The following is a 23,926-nucleotide window of genomic DNA, read 5'->3' on the forward strand; positions in this document are numbered from 1 at the left end:
TGCCTGCTGGTTGAACTCTTGGTCGAGGGGACAATTTTAATATTATCCTTTTATTATATAGGATATACACTGATTGGCCAGATTATTATGTGTTCAGATGTGGGAACCCCTTTCACGTCCTGCGTGGTTCAGGGTTCCGGTTCAGGGTTCGGGTTCTGGAGAAGGCCGCACACAAATGAAAAGAGACTTGGAAAAGTATTAATTTGGGAATATTGGGGGCCAGGCGGGAGCCCACCTCTAGTGGGAGGACTACCACCTGCTCTGGCCTTGCTATCCTTTTTATTGAGACTATGAGATACGCCCATAACCTTCAGGCAGGAAATTCCAATAACAGAAATTTACATGAAGCAAACAGAGGTGGAGGCTGCTTCAGCTAACAATGTTTCTACTAAACAGTGAGTGATTAAAACATTTAAGGTTGTTGACCAGCCTTCCCGGTTTCCTGTCCACATCTTTCTATTAGTGGGACAATGATTGGTTTCCGGCATTCAGAGATCATAATAATCTGGCCACTCAGTGTATATGATCCAGCAATCCTACCTCTCGGTACATACACCAAAGAATTGGAAGCAGAGTCTCAAAGAGATATTTGTACACCCAGGTTCACAGCAGAATTATACAGCCACAAGGCAGATGCAACCCAAGTGTCCATTGATGGATAAATGCATTAAAATGTAGTATATACAGTCAGCCTTCTGTATCCACAGGTTCCCCACCCTCAGATTCAAATATTTGAAAATATTTGAAAAAACAAGTTACGCTGCTGCTGACGTGTGCTATATAGTTAGGCCTATTAGTTGCTCATCTGACACTCAACTTTACTTGCACATCTGGTGTTTTTATTTGCTAAATCTGACACCCCTACTTGGGGCTAGTTTATTAACATCTGCTTTCTGAGCATCATTCTGTCCTAGGTGTTAGGGGCGGAAACCCGGGAGCTGAAGGAAAAGATAGTTCCAGTTCTCAGAGAGTTTATAGTCTGGTTTCCCAGAGAAATCTGCAACCACAGGCCAGCTATGACAGTGGCCTGCAGGTCATTTGAGACACCCCTCCCCTGGAAGTCTAATTTCTTTGGTTGGAAGAGAGATCCAGATGCTTGTGGTTTTAACAAGAGCCCCAGGTCATTCTCCCGCTCAGGTAAGGCTGTGGAACTCTGGCAGGAGTGGCATTGGAGACATCTGACAATACTTGGCTTAAAGTCACTTTGCCAATTACATCCCATAGAGGCAGCTTCAGACCTCCACTCCTGCAGAACCCATTCGAAATCACTGGTGCACATTTTGCCGCGGTGGGCATCTTTGTAAGTTGCTTTAGAGTCCATCAAGTGCAAGCCATTGCTCTTCACTCTCACTCCGGAGGAAAGCAGGGGAGCTTATTCCTGCTTTCCTGAGGCCAGGGAGGCCACAGGGTCTAAGTTCACAGAGCCAGTGTGGGGAGCACCCAGGGCGACAAAGCGCGCCCTCTTTCCATGCCACCGAGCTACCTCCTTTTGCCTACAAACCGTAGGTGGGGACCGCTGGGGTGGGATTTAGAGTTCACCTCGAGTTTCAGGGGACTTCCGCTCCCAAACCCCCAGGCCTGCAATGAACAAACGGGTGGGAGAGAGGCCCGCGCGGGGTTCCGCACGGGACCCGGCCCAGCGCCCAGGCGTGAGTGAGGCTTGGGGCCCCGCCGGACCACGCGGACCACACGCCGGGTGCAGAGGCGGGCCGCCGGCTCGCGGGTCCCCTCTGGGAGCGCGGCCTGCTCGCCACCGCTCCGGAGCGCCGCCCGCTTGCAGGCCCGGCAGCCGGGAGCGGGGGGCGCGCGGGCACGAGGCGGGGACGTGCTGCGAGCGCGCGCGCGGGCGGCTCCACCAACGGCCGCGCCGGGGAGAGGGCGGCTTCCCCGGAGGCCCGCCGCCGCCGCCGCCACTTGGACTCGGAAGTGCGGACAGGGGTGTTGGGGACTCAGGCGCGCGGGAACGCCGCCGCCGCCGCCCGGGACAGCCCGGAGGTGGGTAGCTGGGGACCGCAGCGGGTCCCGGAACGTTTTAGGTGACTTTTTTTTTGCTTCGGTGATTCGGTTGAAAAAAAGAAATGCACTGACGCTTTCCGTTCCCTACCCCGGCTCCTGCGTGCGCGCCCGAGGGCGGGATAGGGGAAACGCCGGTCCTGCCGCAGAGACAAAGGCGCGGGGGCTGTGGCCGTGCGCCCGGCCCAGCTGGGCTCCCGCCGCCGGAGTCCCCTCTCCTTGGCCAGCGTCCCCTCGCCCTGCCCGCGTCCCCTCGCCTTGCACATCCCGCGTTTTGCGCCCTGTTGCGGGGAATTGCCGACGCGGGTCCCCTTGGCAGTATTGCTGCGGCTTCAGTGAACCCCCCCCCCCCCCAAAGTTAGAGATGTCTTTTGCTTTCTACTCTCAAGAGTCCCCGTTTTCTTCTAAATCTAGCCTTTAGATGGCACTGGTCTCTGTGCAAAGGGCCTCCGTCCGGCAGTCCCTACCAGCGCGGGCGCGGGGGGCACTGGGGTGGCACTGGTGTTAAGAAATGGGCTGCGTCCTTGGTTCATGGCTCTTGGGTCAGGGCAGCCAGACTAGTGAGTGGCTGGGCTCCCTCGCTGGTTTGCCTTGTAGGGAGCGAGTCTCCTTTACTTTGTTTTGCATCATTCGTGCATTCATTCATTCGCAGAACTAGGCCTTCACTTCTGTGTTGTAAGTACTGTGGGAACCCCAGGAGCTCAGAGGGAAGGCTTCTCGGAGGAGGGGGTGCTTTTTATACTGGAATTTGAAGACGAAGTATGATTTTTTTCCCCCTCTTCCATTCTTTATGTCTGTCTTTCCTACACTTTTTCTCTCTCCTTTCTCTGTGGCAGCCCCTCACTGTGTTTAAGTGTTGGGTAGGAACAGTCAGTCTTGATCTGAAAGAGTCAACAAATATTGACAGGGACGGTGTGCTGGTCAGATGCTTTAAAGTCATTATTTTTAAACCTAGTAGCGAAAGGATGGGTCGTGTTGTCCTTTTTTTTTTTTTTTTTTTTTTTTTTACAGGAGAATAAAGGAAGGCTTAGAGGAGATGCCAAAGCCACAAACTGGTAAACGTTGGGAGTACTCTTTTTGGATTAAAGCCGGTGCTACCTACTATTTACTTTGTTCCTCCTGGGGAAGAAGGATACATAGACTAACTTAGGGTGAAGGCCAAGTCTCTGGAGAGAGCAGTCACTTTAGTGGGTGGCGAGATGTTGCTGGGAACTCTGCAGGGTAACATCAGGAACTAGCCAGGGAGGGCCTTACCTGTGTGTCTCGTGGTTCGAGCCAGGGGAAGTGCTCCTGGATTGTTGCATCGGGATTCCCTGGCTTGGATGAAGTTCTTGATTTCTTTTGGGGCCTCTTTGCCTCTTTAGTGTGCCATGGACCTCTTTGGAGTCTGGGGAAGCCACTTTTTAAAAGGCATTAAAAATATTCACAGAGAAACTTCAATGACAAATAAGCGAGAGTTATATAACGTTTTAGTTTGGACTTTCAAAGGAGACAGAAATAATTGCCAGCATCACCATGATAAAGTAAATTGTACTTAGGCACCATATTTATCAATTACAATTGAGATGCAAATGACCGGCTTTGTGATGAATAGGTAGAAAGAACCGTTTAACTCGTGCTATATTTATTACTATGTCCAATTGCATATAAATGCATCCTGGGTTCTGAAATAAAATGGCCCGGTTTTCTTCTCCGTGCACAGGGCCTAACTCATTTTTCAAAGTATGTGTTTACATCTCAGATAAGCCTGGTCTGACTCATTCTATAAATGAGGCCTAACTGGTAAAGTACACTTAAGCAATCTTAAGGTAATATTTTACAAGGAGTCTGTGGAAAACACAGTCTTTTAAATGTACCCTTCTTTTCCTGTCATGCACTCTAGTCACCAAAAGAAACATTACTTAAATTTTTCGAAGTTTCCACATGTACCTCAGCCAACCTATCACAGGAAAGTGTAATACAGTACTAACAAACAGCCTGCCTGGAGTGGCTCAGGGGTTGAATGTTGTCCTATGCGCAGAAAGGTTGCAGGTTCTTTTCCTGGTCAGGGGACATTCCCTTGACCGGAATCGAACCTGGGACCCTTCAGTCCGCAGGCTGACGCTCTATCCACTGAGCCACACCGGTTTTGGCAGGTTGCAGGTTCTTTTCCTGGTCAGGGGACATGCCTGGGTTGCAGGTTCGGCTCCCGTAGTGCGTAAGGAAGGCATCTGATTGATGTTTCTCTCTCTCTCTCTCTTTCTCTCTCTAAGCACTCCTTTGGTGAGGATTAAAGAAATTATATGGTCCTAACCGGTTTGGCTCAGTGGATAGAGCATGGGCCTGCGGACTGAAAGGTCCCAGGTTCGATTCCGGTCAAGGGCATGTACCTTGGTTGCAGGCACATCCCCAGTAGGAGGTGTGCAGGAGGCAGCTGATCGATGTTTCTCTCCCGTCGATGTTTCTAACTCTCTAGCCCTCTCCCTTCCTCTCTGTAAAAAATCAATAAAATATATTTAAAAAAAAAAAAGAAATTATATGTATAAAAGGCTATTTGCAAAGTATCCCCTTGAGAGTTTGACTGGGAGACCGGGAGTTCACTCGCTCACTATGACATGTGCTGACCACCAGGGGGTGGCACAGAGCAAAGGGAGGCCCCAGCCGGCAGCCAGAAGGCCCTGATTGGCCCTGATCACCAGCCAGGCCTAGGAACCATACCCATGCATGAATTTCGTGCACCGGGCCTCTAGTAAATAAATAAATATTCAAAGAGTTACAATTATATTGAAACAAAGTTTTCAAAATTGTGAGGGAAAATCAAATTTGTAATAGAGTGTTTTATGTTTCTTTGTTAATGCATTAAGTAACAAATTTCAGTTCTGTATGAAATAAGTCATAATTTCAGAGTAGGGATGCCCATGTAAATGATATTTTGCAATATATGCAGCAGCCGCACTGTGATATGAACACGTCTGTGCCTCTTATTGTGACGGTGTCACCAGAGTTGCTCTTCCTGGTATGGCTTATTGTCCACATTTATAACCATATGAAATCCTGACTTTACAGTTAGAGGTTCGTGAAAATAAAGATGTATGAGGAAAACATTTTCAAGTTCATGGCCCCCTGAATTCCCCCTATGGATACCCTTGGAGGGTGTCCTAGATTACACACCCTCCTTAGTGGTCGTTTTTCTTCTGAGTTCTAGGTAGCCGCCCTAGGTTATTACTAATAGCTGCTTCCTTCTCCTTCGGTCAGTGCTCAGGTTCACAGTTGGTTCTGGTGATCAATGCTGTTGAGACGGAGTTGCTGGGCTGTTTATAGTCTCTGCCTGTTCTTCTCCTCTGTGGGCATTCCTGCTGGAGAATATTCGTGGTGGTGGAGGTGTGGAGGTGTGTCATATAAGCACATGGCAGCCTTTTTTTTTTTTTTTTTTTTTTTTTTTGAGAGGAAATGAACCTTAATGGTGTATGGTAGTACCAGTGTCAGGGAAGAAAAAGGAGTTATCACTACATATCCCAGAGACATTAAAAAAATAAGATCTTAAGATGTTATTCTGAACAATTTTATGGTAATACATTTGAAAATTCATGCAAAGTGGACAAGCTTTTTGAATAAAATGCCTCACCTAAGCCATAAGAACTAGAATGCCTGAATAGTTCTATGTCTATTCAAGAAATTAAATTTGTAGTTAAAAACCTTTCCATAGCAAAATTGCAGGCCCAGATGGCTTCACTTGTGAAATACTACAATTTTTTTAAAAAAAGAAAGAGATAAAAAGGGAACATCCCCTGGCTGCTTTTATGAGGCCAGCATAACCTTGTTACCAAGCTTGATAAGGACAGCACAAGAAAATTATAGGTCAAACTCTCACAAAAGAGATGCTCAAGTCTTGGAATGATGCATTGGTAAATGAAGTCCAGAAAGGTATAAAAGGGGTATTAAACCATGACCAAGTGGGATTTATTCCAGGAATGTAAATGAACAGTAGAAAACCAATAAATGTACCTTAACCACATACACGGAATAAAGGAGAAAAGTTACTTGCTAAAATTCAGCACCCATTCATGATAAAAATTACCTGCAAGCTAAAACAATGAATTTAAAGATACACAATAATGGAGGGTATGTCATTGCTCCACACATTAAATCTATAGATTCAGCACAGTCCCAATCAAGATCCCAGCTGTTTTTTGTTTGTTTCTTTCTTTCTTTCTTTTTTCTTTTTTTTTTCAGAAAGAGGCAATGAGGAGCCAAATTGAACATTTATTTGGAAATTCTGGACAATCTAAGAAAAAGATCCAAGTTGAATGACTTAAGCTACTAGGTCAATAGATAGTATGTAAGTATGGTATGGGCACCATGCTAGGCAGACGATGGGACTGAGCAGAGAATCCATAAACAGGCTTATACGTATGACAGGTGGCACTACAGTGCAGTGGAGAAAGGACAGCCTTTTCAGTAAACGATGCTGGGCCAAGTGGATGTCCATATGGACAAAATGAATCCTGATCATCCACCTCATTCCAGGTACAAAAATTAATCAAGGTAATCAGACAGCTAAATGTGAGAGCTAAGTCAGTAAAGCTTCTGGGGGGAAGCAAAGTAAAATATCTTTATGATATTTCATAAAGGGACAGTCAAAGGTTTATTGGATGGGACACAAAAAAAAGCACTAATTATAAAAGGAAATATTGGTAAGAGCTTGTGTTCATCTAAAGACTCCACAAAGACAGCGAGGAGGCACGCTGCAGAATGCGATACATATTTCCAATGAGGAACTCAGACCCAGAATGTAGGAACTACGTCTACATCCTGAAAAGGATGGGCAGCCAGAGAGAAAGATGGCAAGTCATTTCAGAAAAGAGGCTCTCTAAATTCCCAAGAAACATATGAAAAGGTGGTTAACCTCACCAGTAATTAGGGAAATGCTAGTTGAAACTACAATGGGATATCAGTATGCACTCACCAGAGCGGCTGAAATGAAAGAGACTGTCAGTGCCAAGGGCTGCTTAAGATATGGACAGACCGGAACGCTCATTGCTGATGGGTAGGAAGATGAGTGTAACGGTTTTGGAAATTGTTTGTGCTGTCACTTACTAAAGCTGGGCATACTCATCTCTGACCCAGCCACCCCATTCTTAGGTAAACGCTCAACAGGAGGGTGTATCTGTGGGCACCGACAGTCATGTAAAAATATGCAGAGCGGTGCTCCTCATCATGGCCCTACGTTGGATCAACACACATGTCCATCAGTAGTGGAATGGGTAGAGGCATAAAGAAGTTGTTTACACAACGGGATGTGCTACAGCAATGGGAGCGAAGAAATGATTGCCTTCCACGCAACGTGGATGAACTTCACAAACACAAAGCTAAGCCAAAAGAAGGTGCACACAACAGAGGAAGTTCTATGTGATTCCATGCATGTGAAGTTCACAAATGGGCAAAATTAAGTAAACTAGGGTGAAGATGTCAGGCTAGTGGCCAGGACTTAAAGAAAAGGACAGAAGGGGCCTCTGAGGCATTTAGTTTTTTATCTGTGCGGTAATTACTGGGATGAGTCCACTTTTCGAAACCATTACTTTTTTTTTTCTTTAAGTATATTTTAATACAAACTTTACTTAAAATATTATGAAATATTTGGTTCACTCAGACGCCCCTAATCTGGGGAGTGTAAGACGTGACGGGCATGATTGTTGGTGATGAAAAAGGTTTAAAATAGATGAGAATTTTCAGAGGAAAGAGTACAGTACCACTTGGTGGGTAGCTTTTCTGAGTTAGGGATTTATAAAACGCGCTCCTTATTGCCACTCTCTCACAGCACACATCTGGCTTAAGGGCAGTTCATATAAAAAGACTTAGAGTGTTGAATGTGAAGATTAATATCAGTGTGAAGTAAACGCCAAAAAAAAAATTGCTAAGGTAAGAGCTAAATACAAAATTTTGTTTTCAGGTGTATTTTTCTTGCAATTTAACTTTATGACAATTGGGTTAAAATAGTCTGATGTTTTATGTAGAACGTTTCAGGCAGGGACAGTATGTTAGTTTCCTATTGCTTCCTAACAAATGACCACAGACTTAGTGGCTTAAAACAACACAAATGTATCTTAACGGCTCTGGAGGTCAGAAGTCCAAGAGGCTCTGCAGGCTGCGTTCCTTCTGGGGAGAACCTGTTTTGTTATTGCTTTCTGGTGCCTTCTCCATCCCTTTGTTCGGGGCCCTTCCTCCATCCTCAGAGCCAATCATTCTGACCTCTGCTCCCATCATCACATCTCCTCTGCTTCTGACCCTTCTTCCTCCCTGCCTTGTGACTGTACTGGGCCCATGTCTCCATCTCAGGATCTTTACCTTCATCGCATCTGCAAAGTCCACTTGCCGTGTATGGTAATATATTTACAGGTCCCGGGGATCCGCACATGGAAATCTCTGGGGAGCCATATTTGGGGGTAACTCAGATGGGATTTTTATGTCTTATCTTCACAAATAGCATAGTTCTTGATGCTCAGTAAGAGCTCATTGATAATTTGTTGAAGAAGTTAGTCTGCGATGTTATTATTTGAAGTATAGTTTCTGAAAAAAGGGAAGTAAGGTCTTACCCTACTCTCATTCTGCCACATCTGGAGTTCTGGGTTCAGCTCTAAGTGCCTGTGTGATAAAGGGACAGCCGACAGAATGGCAAAGGGTCTGGGAACAAAGTCATTGAAAAAGTGGTTGAAGGAACTCATGGATATTTGTCCTGGAAGAGGGCTTGGGATGGAGATGGTGGCATTAATTATCTTCAAATATTTGAGGGAGTATTATTAAGCCTTTTTAGTAAAAAAAAGTGATAATATTTAAAACAAGAATAAGCATTTCATAGCTTACTATGCCCAAGGCACTGTTCTGTTATTTCGTAAACTCATTAATTCTCATAGCAACGATCTGAGAGTTGCTATTTTCCCTATTTTACAGATGAGGAAATTGAGGAACAGAGAAGTTATGCGACTTGACCTAGGGCACAACAGCTAGAAAATAGCAAGGCTGGGGGTTCAGACTTTGGCATTCTGACTCCAGTGTCAGTCTAAACCAGTGGTCGGCAAACTCATTAGTCAACAGAGCCAAATATCAACAGTACAACGATTGAAATTTCTTTTGAGAGCCAAATTTTTTAAACTTAAACTTCTTCTAACGCCACTTCTTCAAAATAGACTCACCCAGGCCGTGGTATTTTGTGGAAGAGCCACACTCAAGGGGCCAAAGAGCTGCATGTGGCTCGCGAGCCGCAGTTTGCCGACCACTGGTCTAAACCATCACATTATCCTGCCTCCTTTAGTTCCAGAAGGTACAATAGGACTAGAAGCAGAAGGTTTTTTAGAAATAGAGGCCAGATTTGGACTTAGTTTAAGGAGAAGAACAGGATAACAATCAGAACTGCCCAGATGCAGAGTTTCCCTGCCTTTGTAATGTTACTGGAAATGGTCCAGTAGGCTGTTGTAAATGGAATTTCCAAACCGGTCCCCGCTGACTTTGAAATCCTGATTTGGGAGCATAATTATTTTTCCTCTCTCTCTCTCTCTCTCTCTCTCTCTCTCTCTCTCTCTCTCTCTCTCTCTGCCTTTTGACATTTTATATAATAAAGATCCATTGTGAAACGTAGTTTTCCCACTAACCTTCCAGATTTCATTTATTAGGAACTCTGACATTCTGCTGTGGTAGGCCATGTCCCCGCCCCCTTTTAAAGGGCCACTGCTGCTCCTCCCGTAAGAGATGGCGTCTGTGCTCTCCTCCTCCTTGAATCTGGGCTGGCCTTTTGACTTGCTTTGACCAATACAGTGTTCTGTGGATTCTGAAGCCTGGCCCTAAGCGACCTTGCACCTCTTGGCTTTGTTCTTCTGAAACCCTGGGGTCACCACACTGAGAAGGGGGCAAGCCTCCTGGAGGATGAGTGCCCGCGTGGAGGAAAAGCGAGGCAGCTAGCAGCCAAATGCCAGATGTGTGCGTGAGGCCATCTTGACCCGCCGCCACCCCAGCCCCCTTTGAGCCATGTGGTGACTTAGGCATATGAGTGGTGCCAGGTGAGATCAGCAGAACTGCCTAGATCGCCACCCCACAGACTCATCCAGAGGAACAGCTCTTTGTTTTAAGCCACTGTGATGGGATGGCTTTCTATGCAGTGATATATAATATGACATTTCGCTGCATAATTGAAAGTAATGGTATGTATTCTAAACTATTCCGTATTTCAACGTTTTGCCCAGTTCCAGTTCTCCAATCTGTCTAATCCTTCTTCTGGGTGTGGGGAAGTGTTTCCCCTTAGTGTTATGTGGGCAGAAGAATTAGACTCTTTATAAGACTCTTTAATAGGGTTTGGAGAAAACTGGGATGTTAGAAGACATGCCGTGTCTAGACTTGGGTTTTCTGGCGAAAGTCATGTAATTTATATTCTGCAGAATCGGCTTCTGTTTCATTAAATTGGACCCTGGAAAAGAGCAGAAGTCTCAGCAGTTGTTGCAGATGTGCTAGAATACTGCCCCATATTTCATTCTCTCCAAAGCCGCTGTCATTCAGTGGGCGTGTGCTCCTGAGCTTTTATTACTCCTGTGGTTTCCAGGATGCTCATTTGTTCCTAAATTTAGAACGATTTCAGTTTTACTCAGCCCTTATCTCCTTGTAACTGCGGACGTTCCCCTCTTATATCCAAGCTAGATTGGTTTGGTTTACTTGGTCTTCAGTAAATCTTTCAAGGACTGTACTAGTTATGTATTTCGTGTACATTTGGATTACATCTAGTTGATTTTTCAAGTTTTCTTTGCCTCTTAGGGGGTATCTGAATTATACATAACTTAACAAACTCTTTTGCGCTTATGGAGCTCATGTTACCTTCCAACTTTCCTGATGGATTGATTTCACCAGAGATGTTGGGGAAAAAAATGAACCTGGTGCCCTCGGTAAGAAGAGGGAGGTGGCTGAGGGGAGGCTGTGGAGTTAGACTTGGTGCGTATGAACCTAAGCTCCGCTGTGTCCTCGCTGTGTGATTTTGGGCAGGTTTCTTGACCTTTCTGAGCCTGCGTTTTCTCTTGTGTTAAATGAAGATCCCAGAATGACCAGCCTCAAAGAGTTGTTACGAAGGTTAAATGAGATAATACTTGCAAAGTGCTCTCTCGGCATAGGTAACCTGTAAGTAGTACTTATTCCAGTACAGCTGCTACTGGAATAAGTAGGGGAAAACCCAGTAGGGGAAATTTTCTGTTTAGGACATTGGACAACAGTTAGCAGAAGTGTGAGATGATGCTGCCATCAGAAGGCTTAATGCTGAGAGCATCGCTTTAAAGGCCTGGTGCCTGTGGGTGTGTGGTGACAGCCCAGTTAGTGCTAGAAGTCAGGACTAAGGAGCAGGAAACATTTAAAATGGAAATATCGGAATCCATGTGTCGCACACATCAAAAATAAAGAGGACAAGCTTTGGAGATGGTAACGGCGTCTGCTGGGGGAAAGGCTTCGTACCGGAGTTATGTTCATGCACATTTCGGGCTTTGGCACAGTGTGTTCTGCCCAGACTGAGGAACAGAGTTTCTGCTGTAAGAGGGTGGGCGTGGGGACCTTGGGTTCCGGTTTCTGCTCCATCGCGGGCTTCTCCGTGTGCTTGGGCAGATCTCTTCCTTTCTGGGAGCTGGGCTCTGACTCCTGGAACAGCTCACAGCCCTCCTGGTGCGGGTTAGAGCAGACGGTGCCTTTGCAAGTAGGTGGAGTGTTAAATGACAAGGTAAACGTTAAATGGATGCAAGTCCCTTCAGTATAGGAAAGTATCCGGTGAGCTGAGAAATTCTTGCCATTTCATGCCCAAGATTTTATTCTGTGGGCCTCCTGAGCTCTGTAGTCCTCAGATAAGTACCTTTTTGAAACACCCAGCTTTTCGGGCCTTCTACCCAATACGGAGGAAGGGAAAGTTCCCTGTCACTCCAGCCTGATCTTCCCTTTGATCCCAGGGAAACCTCTGCTACAGTTTCCTTCCAACACTCAATAGTAAATGAATTCTGTCTTTGTCTTCACTTGCCTCAAATGTCTCACTCTTGTCCATAATATTTAGCTTTGAGATACTGTAGTCTTACAACTTTGGAGTTACTGTTTTATGTTCTTTCTTTCAATTTTTATTGATTTAGGAGAGAGGGAGAGAGAGAGAAAAAAAATGATGAGAGAGAATCATCAATCGCTGCCTCTAGCCCACAACCCAGGTATGTGCCCTGACTGGGAATTGAACCGTGACCTCCTAGTTCCGTGGTCGGCAAACTGCGGCTCTTTGGCCCCTTGAGTGTGGCTCTTCCACAAAATACCACGGCCTGGGCGAGTCTATTTTGAAGAAGTGGCGTTCGAAGAAGTTTAAGTTTAAAAAATTTGGCTCTCAAAAGAAATTTCAATGTTTGTACTGTTGATATTTGGCTCTGTTGACTAAGGAGTTTGCCTACCACTGTCCTAGTTCATAGGTTGACGCTCAACCACTGAGCCATGCCGGCTGGGCTATTCTTCCTTTATTTTATTTTTTTAAATCCTACTGCATCCTGGATTTGATGCCAGGTGCAACTTAATTTTTCCTCATCTGTGCTGCCTGGTTCCGGCACTTTCCCCTTCCTCCTGGGGGCCTGAATCACCCACCTCTCTATCTCTAGGCTCTACCACAGGGTCGGAGGACTGCTTCCCAGAGCTTCACTCAGTTAGTGGAACGCACTAGCTCACACGCCTGAGGTTGTTTCTTTAGGAGATCAGATCCAAACTTGTCATCATATATGTTTCAGACCCTCTGCCACTGGCTCTTCCTTTCTCTTCACTGAACCATCAACATTTTCACTCTTCACAGTCGTGACCAGTATTCCTACTGAGGCGGGAGTGTTCTGGACGTCTCTAGACCCCCTCCAGCCACCCTCCTCAACTCTCACTTCTACGGTCCAACCTCATTGATGTCAATTGCTCAGGTAGGCTCTTATTCAACACAGGCTGTGCTGCTCCAGATCGGCTGTTCCCTTTAAAGTACTGTTACAGCCGAACCCGGTTTGGCTCAGTGGATAGAGCGTCGGCCTGCGGACTGAAGGGTCCCGGGTTCGATTCCGGTCAAGGGCATGTACCTTGGTTGCGGGCACATCCCCAGTAGGAGGTGTGCAGGAGGCAGCTGATCGATGTTTCTCTCTCATCGATGTTTCTGACTCTCTATCCCTCTCCCTTCCTCTCTGTAAGAAATCTATAAAATATATTAAAAAAAAAAAAAAGATAAAAGAAGTACTGTTACAAATGATGGGTCGCTTCTAGGCCATCTCACAGATACCCACTCTCTGACAGTGTTTCTGCAGGACTGACCTATGCATGAAGAGCAGGAAGGAAGCTCAACTCACACGTCTGAGTAAGGATCTCTGGTTTCATCGTGACAGCTTGTGCCCAAAGAACATGCTTGTTAAGGGAATGAGAATAGAAACTTGAGAATTTTCTGGGAACCTTTATGGGCTGGGGCATCTTTGTTTATTTTTTTAGTATACTTTTATTGATTTCAGAGAGAGAGAGAGAGAAACATCAGTGATGAGAGAGAATCATTGATTGGCTGCCTCCTGCAGGCCCCCCACTGGGGATGGAGTCTGCAACCCTGGCCTGTGCCCTGACCGGGAATCGAACTGTGACCTACTGGTTCATAGGTCAATGCTCAACCACTGAACCACGCTGGCCAGGCCGGCCTGGGACATCTTTAAAAAGTTCTAGCTATATTCCCAAATGCACAAATTTCCTTTTCTTTGACCCTGCTGTGTCACTACATTCTTTAAAACGGGTCCTCAAACTACGGCCCGCGGGCCACATGCGCACCGGGACATTTATCCGGTCCGCCGGGTGCCGCTGCCTGTCCTGCTTAGCAGCCAACTCGTCCCGGGCGCACAGTGCGCATAGGAATGTGTTCATAGTTTTTTTTTTAACTATAGTCCGGCCCTCCAACGGTCTGAGGGACAGTGAACTGGCCCCCTGTTTAAAAAGTTTGAGGACCCCTGCTTTAAAACATATCTACTCTGATTCGCTTTCTGAGAGCACAGAGAAAAAAATTCAAGGGGAGGCTTTTTCTTGAGGTAAGTGGGAAAGAGTAGAAAAGAGAGGTGTCAGGAAGAACGGTCTGTGAAGAGGGCCATGTGGGTATCTGGGAGGTGGTGGTATCTCCTGGAACTGTGGGGGACAAACAAGAAAAGTGGGAGTACTGCATACAGAGCCTTTGGGGACAAGGAGGGAGGTGGTGAGGAGGAGAGGCTGGGCAGAAAGCTCGACAGGTGGCCCCCAAGGACGGTCTGTCCGGTGGCCTTGGGCTGCGTGTGGGAAGAGGGAGAGGAGCAGACCTCAGAGAGAGTGCTGGGGACGTCCCTGTGCCGAAGGAGGCCTGGCAGCAGGTGGGACGGCCACTCCCTCAGAAGGCCAGCTAGAGTTCATCAGTTCCGGAAGAACATCGGGGTTCTGGCTTGGTAAGCTCCTAATGAATCACATTCACCAGCTGGTCCTGCTGACAGCCTGGAGCTAATGTTTATTGAGTGCTTACCCCGTGCCAGGCCCTGGACAAGCATTTTACCTTCCATCCATTCAACAACCCTCTGAGGAAAGGCGCCTGGGAGGGTGCAACCCGGTCAAGTTCCTCAGCTAGGAAATGGCAGACCCTGACTCCCCACAGTCTGCTGGATGCAGAATTCACCACCGTGCTGTCCGGTGGGGGTTATTAGGGCCAGTCCCTACATTTTATAAGTGAGGACACAGCTCTGCTGCTGGGTTGCTCATTTCTATGCATCTTTGCTCCTTACTACGTATCTTTGTGTCGGTCTCTGCAAAACATATACATGTAGCTGAAAGCTGCATTATAGCTCTAGCTGGTTTGGCTCAGTGGATAGAGCGTCGGCCTGCGCACTGAAGGGTCCCAGGTTCGATTCCGGTCAAGGGCATGTACCTTGGTTGCGGGCACATCCCCAGTAGGAGGTGTGCAGGAGGCAGCTGATCGATGTTTCTCTCTCATCGATGTTTCTAACTTTCTATCCCTCTCCCTTCCTGTCTGTAAAAATCAATAAAATATATTTAAAAAATAAATAAATAAAAGCTGCATCATAAAGGGAAATGCTGTAACACTGGAGTTTTTCCCTGACTGTTAAGCCATTAATGCAGAGGAATGGAGTGTCTAGAAGAGTGTCCTTGAAAAGAGCCTCAAGAGCAGGGCTTCTAGAACGTTCCTTGAGTCTCCAAGAGTATTTATATTCAAATTTCAGTGGCCTTTTTAGGGGCCCAGCTCTTTGTCAATCACAGATTCTTAACGAAGTGAGGACGTTATCCAATAGTATAGTGACCTCCTTGGGAAGGAGCGACATTATAAACCCAGAGGTTAAGGTTAACTTCCCGCTGAAGGAAAGGCTCCTCTATTTCTACGAAGTTCCAGAAGGAAATGTTAAGATATTCTAGGAGACGCCAGGTATTTAAAAATAAAGTGACCTGAAGTGTTTGAAGTAGAAGTGGTTCTGAAAAACAGTAGGGGGACCCGAGAAGGCGTTGTTGAAGTGCAGGGAATCCGGGAGCTCGTGGCTGAGAGCCGGAGTGTCTGCTTTTGGGCCTCAGGTTGCAGGAGAAACACAGACCAAACTGACCTTCAGGGCGCTCTGGTCGGAGGCCCACTGACTCCTGACCTCGCATTTTATGAAAACCCGAGTTTATATCCCTCCCTGTTCTGTGCCCTCAGCCTGAAGAAAGGGGTGTGTGTGTGTGTGTGTGTGTGTGTGTGTGTGTGTGTGTGTGTGTGGCAGATGCTGGGCCAGGCTCTAAGGACGAGTATCTCCTTGAACGTCCTGGCTCGGGGGACGGTGGGGGCCCGGTGGTCCCAAGAACTGGATTTGAACTGGGCCTCAGTTGTTTCTGACTGTGGGGTCTCACCTGTTTCACATTGGTCATCTGTGAGACGCCTCCTTCCCTCGCTCCACCTACTGCACCAGGCTGCTGTGAAAATGAAATAAGGTGTGAATTCTGATTGTTGGCATTATGGTCATGTATTAAAAGTGCTCGCTTGCTTGGGGCTTCAGATTTGCCCTTCATTTATTTAATTTGGCATCCACGATGGGACGTGTTTGAGAGGTTTAAGGGAAATGATGAGGGCTGTAAAAGGATTACACTTAGCTGGCGCTTGTTGCTTTGGAACTGATCATTTAATCTGCAGGATTTTAGGGCCGAACTGTCCATCACCTGCCCTCTCACTTGAAGGCAGACATGGCTGCCACGCAGAGACATCTAGACTAGCTGAGACTTACACAGCCTAGAAGTGCATTCCTCTTCCATGTGACAGCCTGGTTTTAAGAGACCCGGGGACCTCTGGATGTGGGGTGGTAGGCTGAGGCAGAGACTGGGGCGCCTCTATTTTGTGTTCCCACGTGGTGGCTGTTCCAACCCCACCCAGCAGGAAGGATATGACCACAGCCTCACAGCCAGAACTATTCACGTGTCCACACTGGGCTGCAGGACAGAGCAGAGCTCAACCTCTACGTGTTCAGATAAAAAATGCCGTTACTGTGTGAGAAGGGAGACTGGATATGGCGGGTGGGCGACCCGCAGCCGGCCACAGCTGCCTGGGTTATGCCCTGAGCCTCCCTTTTCATCGCGGGAGATGGAAGACAGAGCAGTTTCTCTGAATCCACCTTATGAACAGCTGTGGGATGGCCTGGGGAGGGGAGAACAGGGAGGGGACAGCATGTGGCTGAGAAGAGGTTGGAGATGATTGTGCTTATCTTTTGTTCAGGCTTTTGAAGCCGTTTTTTAATTCATGGAGCTACTTATACTCCCTTCTTCCTACATCGCACGCCCTGTGGCCCTGTGCTAGGTGCTGGGGACTCAGAGACCAGGGTCCCTGCTCCCCAGAGGTCCACTCCCCGGGGACAGACAGGTGTGTCAGGCAATGAGGACGGAACTGTGTGGTGTACACAGTGATGGGAGGGAGATGGGGCTGCAGGAGCGCAGAGGGAAAGACCGGCCCACCCGGGCAGCAGGGTGTGTGTGTGTGTGTGTGTGTGTGTGTGTGTGTAAGGTAACTGGCCGCAGCAGGCTTCACTGGGGTTACGTCTGTGTCACCTTGCACAGCGATGGGTCCCTGGGAGAGAACCACTGGGCTGACTGGTGTTAACATGCTGTTCTCGAGTGTCACATCCATGGCTTAATGTTTTGTTTGTGTTTTTTTTAAAAAAATATATTTTTACAGAGAGGAAGAGAGAGGGATAGAGAGTTAGAAACATCGATGAGAGAGAAACATCGATGAGCTGCCTCCTGCACACCTCCTACTGGGGTATGCCCGCAACCAAGGTACATGCCCTTGACTGGAATCGAACCTGGGACCCTTCAGTCCGCAGGCTGACGCTCTATCCACTGAGCCAAACCGGTTAGGGCCATGGCTTAATGTTTTTATTTCTGTTTCTCTGTCTAGAAACTCTCAACTTGGGCATCAGGACCTTTGTCACAAGAAGCAATGCTGCCCCGATGGGAACTGTCTCTTTACCTGCTTGCTTCACTGGGCTTCCACTTCTATTCTTTCTATGAGGTTTACAAAACCTCCAGAGGTAAGTCCCGGCTTTTCTGAACTTGCATCCAGAAAGGAAGGTGGCAGGGAGTGCTCAGAGGTGGGAGATCCGGGAAGATGGCCTCATGCTCCTGGGATGTCGTGGGCTCCCCGCTTTGCTTTCCCCTCTTCTTGGACAGTTTGAATAAATGAGTCAGTGGAGTGTCCCACCCTAATCTTGGATGGTTTAGCTGATCCTGTGGCTAGTCTTTTATAACAGGAGGGTTTCATTCAAAGGCTCTTGAAGGCTGGGGCGGTGGGGGGGCGGAATTTGCATTCATAATTTGCAGTAACTTCTGACATTTCTCTGTCACCATCCCTCCTTGCAGACACCTGGAGGCAGCCCAGGGTGTTGGAGGCCCAGGCTCCCTCCCTCTTCTCGCTCTGCTGTCTTTAGTGCTCTTGTTTGTATTTTGAAGAGGAATCATCAAGTCCACGTTCCCGCCCACTGGATGGGGATTGAGGACCCTCCTTTCCTTTAAGGGCACCTTGTCGCTTCTCACACCTAGTTGGCCAGATCTGAGTTCTGTGGCCACAACCGGGAGGCAGGGAAATACCATCTCTAGTTTGGTGGCCATATGCTGCTTAAAACTCCCCATACTGTGCAAGGAAGAATTTTGGAGGCACCATGAGTGGTCTCGTCTGTAGTCAGCGGCAGTTTCCTAGAGGCGATGGGAAGCCTTGCCTTAAGGAAGACCAGGAGTCAGCCATAGGAGAGGGGCAGAGGATCTGTGGACAGAGGGGAGTTTGCAGGCAAGTGGACGAGGGTGTGCAGTGCCCCTGGGTGTGAGGAAACACAGCGTGATCTGGGAACTGCAAACCGCTCACGAGGACTGGAGTGTAGAGTGCAAAGGGGGAGTGGCAAAGGTTGAGCTTAGATCCAAAAGGAGGGCTAGAGTGTGAAGGATCTTATATATCCGGCGGAGGAGTCGGGGCTTGCTCTTAAAGCAGGTGAATCTGTAGTTGTGGTCATTTAAAATGGCAAAGATAGGGTTTGGGTGGCACAGCTGGGAGTTCGCGGCCCTCAGCCTCCCCCTCCTTATGCATCACCAGGATTGACTTTTCTCCCATTCTGCATATGTCCCTCTCCAAGCCGTGGGCTTGGGTGCAGAGACTGGGGCGGGGGCCGGGGGTGCAGTTCAGGGTCCTGTCCTTGAGTAGATGACCTTGGCCTGGGAACCAGGTGAGCTGGCTGACCGGGTTGGGCCACCTGGGGCCCTTCAGTTTACTGTCCTCCGTGAAGGGACCCGGTGCACAGCCCCTGCAGGAGGCCAGCACGGGACCGACTGTCCTGACGGCCAGCTTGGTAGTAGGTGTTGTGGCACAGCCGAGGCTCTGGTGACCGGTGTGATGGTACTTCATGTTACACTTGTTAACGTAAAAAAACCATTGAAACCTGTAAAGAATTTTTGTGAGTTTATTTGAGCCAAACTGTCGACATATGCCGGGAAGCAGAACCTCAACGAACTGAGATAATGCTCCGGAGAATGGTGGGTTACTGCAATCAAAGGAAGGACATAGGTGGGTTACATGAAATTCATTGGTGATAGATTAAGGAGGTGTGATAAAGCAAAGCGGGGGGCGGTGGGGGGGAAACCCCTGGGATTGGATAAAAAGAAAAATGATGGACACATACTCAGGTGGGTGCAGGAACAATTAACATGATAATGAAGGAATTTGTGGCCTCTGTCCTGGCGCCCACCACATTTGGTTGTGCCCCAGGGGCTCCAGAAAAAGGGAAGTTACAAGTTACCCAGACATTTCAAGGGCATGTTATCATAGATGCAAAAAGGCAGATAGGCTCAGTTAAGGTAAAGGTTGACTTGTCAATGAAGATGCCGGCCTAGGACGTAACTGCCCACCATAACTGCGTTTAGTTAAAGTTTAATTTCAGACCATCCTTTGTGGTTCCTTTAGGTCTCTGAGTCTGCAAGACCGCCATGCAGGCCTCCCCTGAGCTTGTCAGGTCAGCATGTGGCCCCTTTGGTCCACACACCTGACCCTGTATCCCTTGTTAGTGGTGGCCAGGTCACTTTCCTCCTGGGATTACAAGTCCGGCAGCCCACCCCTTCCTCTTGGGCTTGCAGTGGCGGTTTCCTCTCCTGTCCACGGGTCCTCACAGGAGTGTCGGCCTTCAGGGACTCTGCTTTCTAATGCTTTCAATAAAGCTCACACAATGACTTGGGCCAGGGCCTGGCTGTAGGGCATTTAAAGGCAACCGTAGAGCCAAAACCGGTTTGGCTCAGTGGATAGAGAGTCGGCCTGCGGACTCAAGGGTCCCGGGTTCGATTCCGATCAAGGGCACGTACATTGGTTGCGGGCACATCCCCAGTGGGAGGTGTGCAGGAGGCAGCTGATCGATGTTTCTCTCTCATCGATGTTTCTAGCTCTCTATCCCTCTCCCTTCCTCTCTGTAAAATATCAATAAAATATATTTTAAAAAAAATAAAGGCAACCGTAGTGTTAGACTCCACAGCTCCTCACTCCCTGCTCCCCCAGCCCTTGCTCCATGTTCCATCAAATACAAAGAATGTGTATAGAGCTTATGGCTTCCTCTCTGCTGGATCATTTCCAACTCAGTCCACGGCATCTTCCTCTCCTGGGAGCTTCAGGACTCCCACGCTAATGCCCCTACCCCAGCCTTGGGCAAACTACGGCCCGCGCTCCGGATCCGGCTGTTCTATCCGGTTCTCTTGCTCTCCCCTCCGCTCCTTTACTTTGAATTTATATTAGTTCACACAAACACTCCATCCATGCTTTTGTTCCGGTCCTCCGGTCCAGTGAAGAACCCATTGTGGCCCTCGAGTCAAAAAGTTTGCCTACCCCTGCCCTACCCCCACCCTTCGCTCCCCCCCTGCCCCTCGCCCCCCAGCCTGGCGGTCTGCCTTGACAGAACCAGAATTCCTTAGGTGAGTCCCGGAAGAGCAGCCCTGTCCGGAGGTTTGAGACCTTTACGTCCTTTATTGCCTTGCATCCTACTTACATATATGGTCCCCTTTTACTTGGGGGATTTCTAAGTCACTTTTTTCGTTCCCTGAGTGGGAGACAGGAGAGAAGAAGCCCCCCACACCTCAAGAATGTTGTGGGGAAACCAGCGCCTTGTCGTCCCTCTTCTACGTGGTATTTCATAGGAATGTTTGAGAGTTTCTTACCACTCAGTTATCTCATCTTTAGAAGTCCATTTTCCTGCTCCCTTTCTCTACTCTCATTTACTACGCAGTCTTCTATACCCGCAGGCTCCCTAGAAAACTAAAGAACCAGTAGGAGCTGATTAGGATTTTCAAATGCATAGAAGCAGCAGGATGCATTAAGTCACCACTGGGTTGCTACTCCCTGGCAGTGGCTTGTATCACCGAAGGGCATGTGAGTGTGTGATGCCCCCTCCCGGTCACTGATCCTGCCCTCCAATTACCCCTACCCCACCCCAGCACTGATTTCCCATCAAAGTGTTGAGTTTGAAAGGGGAAGGTTAGTTAGAGCTTTTAAGTAAATGGTTCACCACCAGAGCCCAGTGGCATTTTGCATTTGATTAAAATGCAAATTCTCTCACTCAGTAGGTAGGGTGGGGTTTTGATGTATCCTTTTGTTGGGTGGTGGTTGGAGAGAGGAGAATCAACAGCTGATTTAGTCAGGAGGGCTCATCCGCAGAAACTGTTTCATTTCTACGCGCTCAGGCACTTTGGTGCAGCACTGCATTGTGGGAAGATGGGACCAGGGCACCTACAGTCAGGTCTGTGTGGTGGGGAGAAAATTTCGCAGGCAGAGAAGGCTCCTCCTGCTTGAGTGTAATACGTGGCTTACGATGAAAACTGTGCTCGCCCAGAGTGAGAGCATGGGATGCCTGCCTAGAAGGAGTAATGAGAGAAGTTCTGAGGGCCTTGGCTACTCTGGGAAGGAGCTCCTGCTACCAGTCTCAGCTTCCACTCTCCCCTGTCAACCAATTTCTGTAGCAAAGCATTTTGGGCCAACTGAAGACATGGATTTCCCAAGGGGTTGTGAATGGATTTACCTTGCAATCTTACATGTGTGTGGCATGGCATGTGTTTGTCGAGAAGTCAGACGAGGGTGATTTGTAGACGTTTTCCAATGCGTGAGGGGGAATTTCGTTCTAGGGCTATGTTGCCCATTGCTGTAGTCATTAGACACGTGGCTAAGGAGCACTTGAAATGTGGCCACTTCCAGTTGCGATGTGCTGTTAGGATAACAGGAACATTGGACTTTGAAGAATTAATGAGTAAGAAAAAGGAATGTAGAGTAACTCATCCATAATTGTTTAATACTGATTCCATGTTGAAATAATGTTTTGGATAGATAGAGATAACTAAAATGTACTAAATTAATTTCACTTTTTTAAAACTTTAAAAAATGTAGCTACTAGAAACTTTAAAATTATACATGTGTGTGATAGTATTTCAGTAGGACAGCGCCCCTGCTGGACAGGATCTCGTCACAATTCTCCCATCTGCACAGAACTCCTTTTGCCCACTAGAGGGCGGTGTGCTCCAGCCTCAGGATATCTGGTGCTTAGCAGGTAAATTTCACTGCTTCTGAATGTACTCTTTTTAAAAAGGAGGAAAAAAAGAACTCGGTTTCTGCCTTGTTTCAGTTCTCTATAATCCGGATGTTTCTGGAGATTTCTCTGTGTATGAAAGTGAAGCCAAAACCAAAAAGACAAGAAGCAGAGAGGTTTTCCACCCGGTTTGCCTTACTGAATTGGGAGGTCCCTGTATTTCTTTGTTGGATTGCAGTGTCTTGCTGTTTGTTTGCAGGCTGTTCCCTTGACTTGCGTTTGTGCACAACACAGCATGTTCGCCCATGCATATGCGCACGCAGACACACACACACACACACATACATACACGCACACACATACACGCACACAATGTGGCATGTGTGCAGCTGTAGCAGAAAGGACCAGGGCCCTGCTGCAGCCACACACCTCCAGCACACGTCCTGGACCCGGGGAACACAGTGTGCGTGGCAGAGCTGTGCCACGCGGTACCCTGGCCCAGTGCTCCGGACCGCCCCCCCCCCTTTTCTGTCGTTCCTAGGGCAGTGTTGCCTTTGTTTTTGCCCATTGAGTATGATGTTGGCTGTGGGTTTATCATATATAGCTTTTATTATGTTGAGGTATGATCCTTCTATTCCCACCTTGTTGAGAGTTTTTATCAAGAAAGGGTGTTGGATTTTGTCAAATGCTTTTTCTGCATCAATTGATATGACTGTGATTTTTATCTCTCAATTTGTTTATGTGATGTATCACATTTATTGATTTGCGGATATTGTACCATCCTTGCATTCCTGGGATAAACCCTACTTGGTCATGGTGTATGATCTTTCTGATGTACTGCTGGATCCGATTTGCTAGAATTTTGTTGAGGATTTTGGCATCTACATTCATGAGGGATATTGGCCTGTAATTCTCCTTCATTGTGTTATCTTTATCTGGTTTTGGTATTAGGGTGATGCTGGCTTCATAGAAGGAGCTTGGAAGTGTTCCTTCCTCTTGAATTTTTTGGAATAGTCTGAGGAGGATAGGTTTTAGTTCTTCCTTGATGGCAGTGTTGCCTTTGGCTTGAGGTTGGGGCTGCTGTTTGCATCTCGTGTGTGTGAATCTGCCCCTCGGTTCTACTCTAGGTCGGCATCGTTTCGGGATTATGTCTGAGTCGCACACTCTTTCTGGTTTTCCGGCGGTCGTTCTGCGTAGCTCCTTTTGGTCTTCTGCGGTTTTGTACTTTTGTTGGTCCAGTAGCAGTGGATTTCCTCGTTCTTGTCTGTGTCTTTTGGGTGATGTCAGTCTTTCTGGAAGCTTCCTCACTACCCTTATACTGAGGTCTCCTGAGTCTTTATCTTCAACTTAGGGCCCTTTTGAGCACCACCCATACCCATCCAGCTTCCTACTGTGTAGACACCCCAAACTCAAACTCCACCTCCTTATTCCTGTATCATGGCACTCATCAGCACTACTGTAATTTTTTATTATTCATTGGTCTCTCTTACCTAGTGTACAGTAAGCCCCAGGCGGGCAAAGGACATGCCAGTCTTCTTCTGTTTCTTTCCTAGTATCCCACACCCTGCCTGGTTATTATACACTCTCAAAACGCATTTGAATGAAGACTTTATTATATTTCGTTTTATATCTATCAGTTGTACTGTTTGCCTTATAAACATACTTATTACTATTATACGATTCCATTTTATAATCTTGTTAGCATTGTCTCACATCATGAGGCCTTGATCACCATCACTGTGTGGAATGATCTGTTTAAAAAAAAAAAAAAATATATATATATATATATATATATATATATATATATATATATATATTTTTTTTTTTTTTTTTTTTTTGCCCTGGCCGGTAGGGCTCAGTTG

At 47.3% G+C, this 23,926-nt stretch overlaps 1 protein-coding gene across 2 annotated transcripts in view; it reads left to right on the forward strand.

The window, feature by feature from the left end:
- Nucleotides 1-1,814: 1,814 nt before the first annotated feature.
- Nucleotides 1,815-23,926, forward strand: part of HHAT (hedgehog acyltransferase) — a 221,125-nt gene continuing 199,013 nt past the window's right edge. For both annotated transcript variants that reach the window (XR_013959496.1, XM_080649230.1), the window contains exons 1-2: nucleotides 1,815-1,995; nucleotides 17,423-17,555. Coding sequence is in view for 1 of the 2 variants with exons in the window: in XM_080649230.1 (XP_080505356.1) it covers nucleotides 17,465-17,555 (91 nt within the window). In the remaining variant the exon portion in view is untranslated. The remainder of the gene's footprint in view (nucleotides 1,996-17,422; nucleotides 17,556-23,926) is intronic.

The sequence above is a fragment of the Plecotus auritus genome (genome assembly GCF_963455305.1).
Source record: "Plecotus auritus genome assembly, chromosome: 12".
NCBI lineage: Eukaryota > Metazoa > Chordata > Mammalia > Chiroptera > Vespertilionidae > Plecotus > Plecotus auritus.